This window comes from Phaenicophaeus curvirostris, chromosome Z (assembly GCF_032191515.1).
Source record: "Phaenicophaeus curvirostris isolate KB17595 chromosome Z, BPBGC_Pcur_1.0, whole genome shotgun sequence".
Lineage (NCBI taxonomy): Eukaryota > Metazoa > Chordata > Aves > Cuculiformes > Cuculidae > Phaenicophaeus > Phaenicophaeus curvirostris.
The window spans coordinates 11,600,280-11,608,492 of record NC_091431.1 but is presented as its reverse complement, the minus strand read 5'-3'; the positions used below and the strand labels follow the sequence as shown (position 1 = coordinate 11,608,492).

The 8,213-nt window shown below is 49.5% G+C and overlaps 1 protein-coding gene across 1 annotated transcript; it reads left to right on the top strand.

Moving 5' to 3' along the window:
* Positions 1-1,803: 1,803 nt before the first annotated feature.
* LOC138733491 (chymotrypsin inhibitor-like) lies at positions 1,804-3,854 on the top strand. The gene is made up of 3 exons (XM_069880684.1): positions 1,804-1,902; positions 2,208-2,320; positions 3,703-3,854. Exons 1-3 carry the CDS (start codon positions 1,804-1,806, stop codon positions 3,755-3,757), a joined length of 267 nt encoding a protein of 88 aa, XP_069736785.1. The 3' UTR covers positions 3,758-3,854.
* The last annotated feature ends 4,359 nt before the right edge of the window (positions 3,855-8,213 follow it).

Below are 8,213 nucleotides of genomic sequence, written 5' to 3'. Positions count from 1 at the left end.
GCTGACTGGTCAGTAGTTCCCAGTGTTGTCTTTTCTACCCTTTTTAAAAATGGGCACAATATTCCCCTTCTTCTAGTCACCAGGAACTTCTCCCAATTGCCAGGACTTTTCAAATATCATGGAGTGTGTCTTGGCAACCACATCAGCCAATTCCCTCAGGACTCTGGGATGCATCTCATCAGGTCCCCATAAACTTATATGTGTTCGGGTTCCTCAGGTGGTCACCTTTCATCACACTGAATCTTACGATAAAGTTGTTTTGCTTTGTCGATCTCAGCTGTAGCCAAGCTGGTAAGAAGAGCAAGGTATTAAACTGCCCATGACAATGGCTGGGGGAGCACCGGCAGTGGCTCCCAGATGGCACTCAGCTGAATTTCCGTCTGCCCAGTCCCTCTGCAACCCCAGCCTGTCCCATCCAACCCAGTGATGGAGTGTGCTTGCCACAGCATGATGGTAAGCCCCCTGTGTGTTTCGGATCCCCCTACGAGGCTCCTGCCCCGTGCATCAGGCAGCTGAATATCTGCCTGGCCAGCTCTCATGGGATAATGCTCAGGCCACAGCACAGCCATGCAAATCATCCTGAATTTCTTGCCTTTTCCGTGTGAAGTCTCCCAACCCAAATGGAGACAACTGCCATGTAGAAGAACAGCAGCTCAATGTACACTCAGAGTAATAAGATTATAAAGCAGGTGCCAGTGCCAGCACCTGGAGCTGGCAGGTGGCACTGAGGTGGCTTATCAGTTGCATGGAAATACCCAAATAATCCTTCTGGGTGCACAGTCCAGCTGTTCCCAGTGTAGATCAAACGCTGCTCAAACTGCTGATTTTCCCACTGCCGTGGACATAAGCTGATGCCCTCCCCTATAAGAGCAGCCATGAGTGGAGCAAGGTGTATGAGCATTTGCACCTGAACCAGTCATGCCGGCAAGGGAGCTGGTGGTGGTTGCAGTGGCACTGGTGACTCTCATCGCTGCTGGTGGTAAGTCTGCTCTGCTGCTGAGTGGAAAGGCAGAAAGGCACAGAAACTCTGGTTTGGAGAGTAGGTGAGGAAGGTAAGCAAACACAGCAGCAGCATGATGGGGAAGAAGGACTGGAGGAGACACAATGCACCTTACTAACAGTTTAGAGCAAGGGTTACAGGCTGGTTCATTGGCCATGTTGTATGTGGGAGAGGAATGGAATAAGGAACAGCCTGTGATCTGAACAGGAACGTCTGTCTGACAGGACAACACATACACCGGGGTTGCAGCTACTGTTTTCCTGCCTCCATGAAGATTTGCAAGCCTTTGCAAGAGTATTACAGGTTCAGCATATTCAGCTGGGAAGCAGCTCTTTGTAGCCTCTGGAAAACTGATGCTATGTATGTGCACATAGTGGTGGTCCTGCAGCAGCCTGTGTGGAAGCCCTCACGCTTCCAGGACATTCATGCCCCACATAGATGGGTTGTGAACTGTTACTACTGATCTGCCTGACTGCAGAAAATGAACCCACAGGATGCAGCTTTCCCTGGAGATGACTGTTGTCTGGCTGTGCAGCATCACCCAGCCTCAACCCTCTGCGTATACCCCATGTCCCCATGCAGCACTGCAAGGGTTCATAGAATGTGTTGGATGCCCTGTGGAGCACCTGGTCCAGAGAATGGGCTGTCAGGAGAGAGGTTAGGGGGTAAGAACAGGCGTTCCTCGCTTTGTCTCAGATGGCTTAGCTATGGATGGAGTCTGTGCACTGTGCTGCCGGGCGGATAGGAGATGGCATGCAGCAAACTGATCCAGGTCCTGCACAACTCTGCCTTCCTGTTTGGACATGACCTCACGTTTTGCCACTGATCGCAAGTGTTCCACACTGATGGGTCTCTGCTTTGTTCCAGGGGCAGAGCAGAATGAAGAGCATGGCCTGAGAAAGGTAAGAGGTTTCTCATTTACCTTATTCATGGCTTGAGATGGGATATAGAGCCTGGCATCCTTGGTAGAACGGCTTATGGGTATTGGTGCACTAGCATCAAACCTGCATCAAAGCCCAGGCTGGGACACCCCCTAAGGAATGCAGTGCCCCCTCCTCCCTGCTTTCCTGTTCTGTGTGCGTGCCCTGCCCTGTCTGGGACAGAAGGAACCAGATCACCAGTAGCCCTAACTCCTGCCCGGGTGCTGTGGGGGATTGAGGTGGTTGCTGCTGGCCCTGAAATGTGTGCTATGGTTTCTCCTTTCCAGCCAGTGTGTGGAGACATGGTCGAGTTGCAGGCCTGTCCCCTCCTGCACTTGCCTGTCTGTGGGACTGACGGGAACACCTACTCCAATGAATGCCTGCTCTGTGTGCAGCAAATGTAAGCTCACACCCTTGGTAAAGACCTCCAGGGGTCTAGTTTTGGCTGTCTGAAACTGGACACATGTCAAATGCTATCATTCAGGCACCCTCATTCCTAGGGAAAGCTATGGGAGATGGGAAGCACACACATTCCTACTAGCAAAGTAGAAGAGGATTTTTCCTGTCAGGTGAGCCAAGCGCTGGGCTGTGAAGCCAGGGAGCTTCATTCTCCTGCACTGGCAGTGCTCATGGATAGGTGCAGGCATGCCCCGTGCCCTTGTCTGCAGGTTCCTGCTCCATCCTTGGCATCACATTTAGTGACTACTGTGCAGCCGCAGGCTGAGAAATTTAGCTCATTGTGTTGGCAGGGGACTAATCCCCTGAATATTCATCTGTTGGATCAGCTTGCTAAATCAGACCACCCTGCGGCTGCATGATCAGCAAATTCAAAAGGTGAGGAGTACATGGCAGGGGACTCGCTAACAGGAGTGTCTGCAAGCTGGCAACAAACCAGATGCTCCACAGAGGGCGGGAGAAGGTCCCACCATCTGCGCTGCCTGCAATTAGAGAAGGGACAGTTAAACTTAGATAGGCAAAAAGGTCAACTAGACGTCCAGTCTGAACAGTCAAATAGCACGACTAGGTCCTTAAAAGGGACATCTGTGAATGCCGAAGTCCACTTATATACCTCATGGCTTTTTTGACAGAACTTCAAGCCAAAGGTGCCACCATGAACTTGAGGACAAAGGAGACAGGGACCTCTTGAAAAACACAAGGGTTGCTTTAGAGCAGTGATTTTATCTGTGTTGGGAGGTTACTGCCTGTGCAGGGCCTCCTGCTAGAAAGGCACCGAGGGTGAAGATCAGGTTGAACACAGATCAGCAGTGCACTTGCACAGAAAACAACACAAACTGTATGCTGGGCTACAGGAAGGGAGGGTTTGTCAAGGGGGTGCTGCAAGGAGGTACACATGAGCTCTGTCCAGCCAATCTGGGGAAGGGGAGGCTTGGACAGATCTAGCAGCAGCCTGTGGTTGCAAATGGGATGGAGCCACATTCTTCTCGGTGGTAGCAGGTGGTGCAAAGGCAGCAACCACAAACAGCAGCCTCAGCGGGTACAGGTTGTACTCTAGGAGAAATGACTTCCTTGTGAAGGTGGTGCACCAGGGAGGTAGGATGAGTGTCCATCCGTAAGGGGGGTGGTTAGGGCTCAGACAGTCCTGTGGCCACTGTAACCTCTGCGGGCCAGAATGACTTGCAGTCACCTCAGATTCTTAGACAGGAAAATGAACAAGTCCATTTTGTAATAGTCAGCTGCATTCCACAGGCTGGATGGGAGCCAAAGTATGACTCCAGGAATATTTTTTTTGAGCTCTTACTCCTTTTTCCGATGTTATTCTAGGAAAACCAGGCAAGACATCCGGATTATGAAAGATGGGGAGTGTCAAGATATCTGAGCTTTCTGGAGCTTTTATGAGCCTAGAAACGGGTGATTAATTGATCCTGTGTACTCTGTGCTGATTGCACATTCAAGTTAGCAATGATGAATAATAAAATCACATGCATGATCTTATTTCAACAGCATTTTTTAATGTGAGGATGAGGGAAAACAGCACAAGCCATTTCCCACAAAGGTCTACTAAAAGCATACAGTTAAAATACTTATTTCAAATCCACATCACATACCAGGGCTCTGCACTGTGAGTTTTATTTCACCCACATTCCTATAAGAAAAGCCATGTGGGAGTATCAAGAAACACTTGGATCTTGGTGAAGGAGGTGTCGAACAAGTGCGATTTTCTCTGTAGGAGGCAATTTAGTGAAGGGAAGTTAATTTCTTCAATGTGGGAGGAGACAGCTCCCTGGCTACCTAGTACACACCACCATTTCCAGAGCTGGTGTACGTTGAAAATAATAACATCGGCACTTTTCATGTTAGATGTTATTCAGCTTTTCGTCCAAGAGACTTTCATAACAGGAATCAACACAGATAACACATGAGGGCATGGAAAGGGCCCAAGTGGAGGCTCCTAACTCAAGGGACCCTGGGTCTCTGCTTCAGCATTTGAGAGCAACCTCCAAACTGTTTACCTAGAAATGTCCTCCAGGGGCTGCAGGTTCCCATCCAGTTGCCAGATGTCAGGTCTAGGTTTCTCCTGGTGTCAGGGTCATCTTTGGGACTGTGGCAGGGCACAGTCCAGCTGAGGTAACAGTGTAAGTGTGCATTCAGCAGTCCTTGTGGTTTCCTCTGCTCCTATCATCTTCCACTTCTACCAGATGGAGAACAAGTCACCTTTCATTAAATACCTGTAAAGTTATGCAACCTGGGTATGCAAGGGGCTCCCTTTGCTTGCAGTAGTAGAAATCAAAGGGCATGGACTAATCCAGAATTTGCCTCCTGAATTCAGTTCGGTCCTGCACCAGATGATGTATTTCTGCAGAATAACTGATTGAGGTTTCTGATTAGCTTTAACAAAGCTCTGGCTGCTTTGAAAAGTACTTCAGTATGAATTGAAACCCCCCAGGGAATGGTCTGTGCTCACCCATGGGTGATCACACCCCACTGACTTGCTGCTCTACTCACATGGCTCACTTGCGGGTGTTTAGGGTGCATCACACAGTCAAGCAAGCTCCATGAAGTCAGTGACCACACTGTGAGTCTGGGAGCTGTGCCAGCATCATGGCTACTGTGCTTGGCCAATTAGTCATTTAATCCATCCCCACACACATCTCCTAGTTCTGCACCTTCTTGGAGTCGCCCAGTGAGGCACTGCAGCAGCGTAATGCACAACAAAGCCACAGCTGATAGATGTAATGCTGCAGCTGGAAATAGTATCAAGGAGCATAAAACAGCTGTGCTTGGTCAGATAGGAGATCCATCCAAAACAGCATCCACCATTTGCTGGCCCAGAGGCAGCTGCTGTCATTAAAAGCCTCCTTGAAAGCTCCTCCCCAGGCTGAGAAGACCTAGCATGGCTAGCTGCTTGGAGTTGTTCCGAGCTCTCTGGTTTCCTTCTCTGGACCCTTTCCAGTTCTTCAGAGAAGGGGGACATAGCTTGTCCACCTGTCCATGGGTGCTGCTATTACCCAAAACTATTCCACGGTGAACAATACTGCTCGCTTCACCCCCTGGGGTTTGCTGCTGCTGCTGCCACCAAGCCAGCCACAGGCAGCATTTGTTTGGGCAGCTCTGTCCTAGCTCTCCGCTAGGGCTGAAGGAAAAGGTTACACCCAGCACAGAACGGTGCATAATTGGGACCTGGTTTTCCCCCAGATGGGAGCACCAGCATCTCAGCCCTACGCAGTGGCTTGAGGCACACAAGCAGAGTGGTCTCAGCCCATAACTGCATATCCCCGGAGAACCATATCTATTTATTTGCAGAGGTTCGGAAAAAACAACACAGACAGTTCGGGGGCTCTTCTGAAGAGGGAAACCACATGCCTCCAGCACAAGATGGAGTGTTTATTCAGAAACTGCAGAGGTAAAACACACACTTGTGGGCCAGATCTGTAAGGTCAAAGCACAGGAAGCCTCAGGACAGGGTCAGTGTTGACTCTGCATGGAGTGAATTCAGAAATACCCATCCTCCCCAGGGACTAGTGGATTTGCCTGTTTATTTCACACTGCTTAAGAACACACGGCAGCCCAAGGAGAGGCAGAGGGAATGATTTAACACTACCACAGACCTCAGAGGCCACTGTGGGATAGCTGGGTCCAGCCTGGTGCAGAGTTTGACTCTGAAGCCTGGCAGATCTGTGTCTGGCAAGGCCAGGTGAGAATCAAGACAGCAAGACACCTACGGTGCACCAGTTGGTGGCAAGGGATATGCACTGGATTTATATTTTTGCATATAGCTTTGCCTATTGAATTTATCTGTTTCACATCTCTTCATGTTTCAGTCAAGGCAAGGGCAGGACAGGATTATCTGCTTTCACAGGGACCCTAGTTCACCACGTGGCATTGCCAGTAGCGAAGCATGTTGTGACCAGCCAAGTTACCCCCAAATCTGCCTCAGGTTGAGGAGTGAAGGACAAGCCTGAAAATTGCTCTTCTGTCATTGTCATGAAAGACTAAACTAGAAGAAGTGCTCAGACACCCTGCTAGAATGATAGCAGCGTAGCTGCCCTAGCTGCCCATGCTGATCCCCCAGGTAACCTTGTGTTCAGGGCTGCATCCATGACAGCAGGGAGGGATAGGCAGGTCTCTGGCTATTGCCTTGCAGCAGCAATGCCAGACAGGGATAAACAGACACACCACGGAGGCTTGTAAAAAGCTTTGAACAAAGCCTGATGTTACTCTGTCTACAGTGACAGCAGTCCCAACAGTAACAGGAGACAGGCCCAGTGGCAGGATCCAGCTCTCAGTCCAGCTGTCCCTTGGACAAAGCATTCCCAGATCTTTTGGGTAATGTAAGCCTCGTGGAGGACTGACACGGTGAGAGGTACCCAAGGTTGGGGGTGTTCCCCTACTGAGCAGCCCCAGTGACACTTGAGGAGTCTGTGAGACTGGTGCTGCTCAGGTTGCTGGACACTTGCTTGAGCTGCTCCAGGTTCTCACCCAGGAAACCTGATGCACCAGTGAAAGCGTCCCAGGGCTATCCAAACTGAAATGTGGAAAGAAAGAGGAGGGAAGCAGCACCTGAGACTCTGTAAAGTGTCCAGCTGCTACAGTTCAAGCAACCGAGACTGTCCAGAAGGTTCAACCTACTTTTATGAAATCACCCACAACAAAGGGGATGCAGCTTTGGTCACATCTGCTGCAGAGCTCTGGTGAAGAAGAGTCTGCTATGTTTCTGGTGTTGGTGGGGCGCAGAGAGGTAACGCTGGGCTCTAAAATGAGTCCAGAGTCCCTGGCATTGTGGGCAAACCTCTGCCTATCAGTCCCTCCACTTCAGAGTACAGACAAGTTGAAACTGCATAGCGGAGCCTGTAATTTCTACATTGTTATCCATCACCAAAGCTTTCCCAGGGGATAATAAAAATGACTTCTTTCGGATTTAAAGTGATTTACACAGAGCCAAATCTCTACAGGGATTTCAGTCCGGAGCGATGCAAGGGCAGGCTATGTAAGGTTTTAAAACCCATCTCTTCCATTGAGCATGTCTAAAGACTCTGAGGGCACGTTCCTTACAAGTTTATTGGTTTCTACCGAGCTAGAAGATGGCTGGAATGGAGAAACATTAACAATGCCAGCTCTCCGGTATCATATGGCAATGTTTTGCTGAGTCAAGAGTGATTTATCAGACCTCACCAGGCTCTGGTGACTGAGTAGATGGTGGGGGTGAGAAGCTGAGTAAGCTGCAGCCTGAATACGCACCCAGCTCCCATGGAGCACTGAAACAACCAGGGATTACCACCTTTGCTTCCATGTTTCATGTCACCTGCAAGCAGCCCAGTATATGTCAAGCTCTTTGAAAAAGTGCTTCCAAATGTGATGTCCCTCTATAGCCAGGTATATAGGACCAAAGTGCACAATCATTTAGATTGGAAAAGAACCTTAAGATCATCAAACTGAATCATTAAACTAGCACTATCAAGCTCACCACTAAACCATGTCCCTAAGCAACATGTCTACAAGTCTTTAAATTACCCCTGGGGATGGTGACTTAATCACTTCTCTGGGCAGCCTGTTCCAATGCTTGATAACCATTTCAGTAAAGAAATATTTGCTAATATCCAGTCTACACCTCCCCTGGTGCAACTTGAGGTCATTTCCTTTCATCCTCTTGCTTGTAACTAGGGAAAAGGGACCAGCACCCACCCTGCTACAACCTCCTTTCAGGTAGCTGTAGAGAGCAATAAGGTCTCCCCTCAGCCTCCTCTTCTCTAGACTAAACAGCCCCAGTTCCCTCAGCTGCTCCTCAGAAGACCTGTGCTCCAGACCCTTCACCAGCTTTGTTGCTCTTCTTTTGA

Bases quoted from the DNA above. Each gene is read 5' to 3' on its own strand.
- LOC138733491 (XM_069880684.1), top strand. From the start codon at position 1,804: ATGACCTCACGTTTTGCCACTGATCGCAAGTGTTCCACACTGATGGGT. The intron at 1,903-2,207 runs GTAAGAGGTTTC...TCTCCTTTCCAG, and splicing joins AAGAGCATGGCCTGAGAAAG to CCAGTGTGTGGAGACATGGT. The intron at 2,321-3,702 runs GTAAGCTCACAC...ATGTTATTCTAG, and splicing joins CTGCTCTGTGTGCAGCAAAT to GAAAACCAGGCAAGACATCC.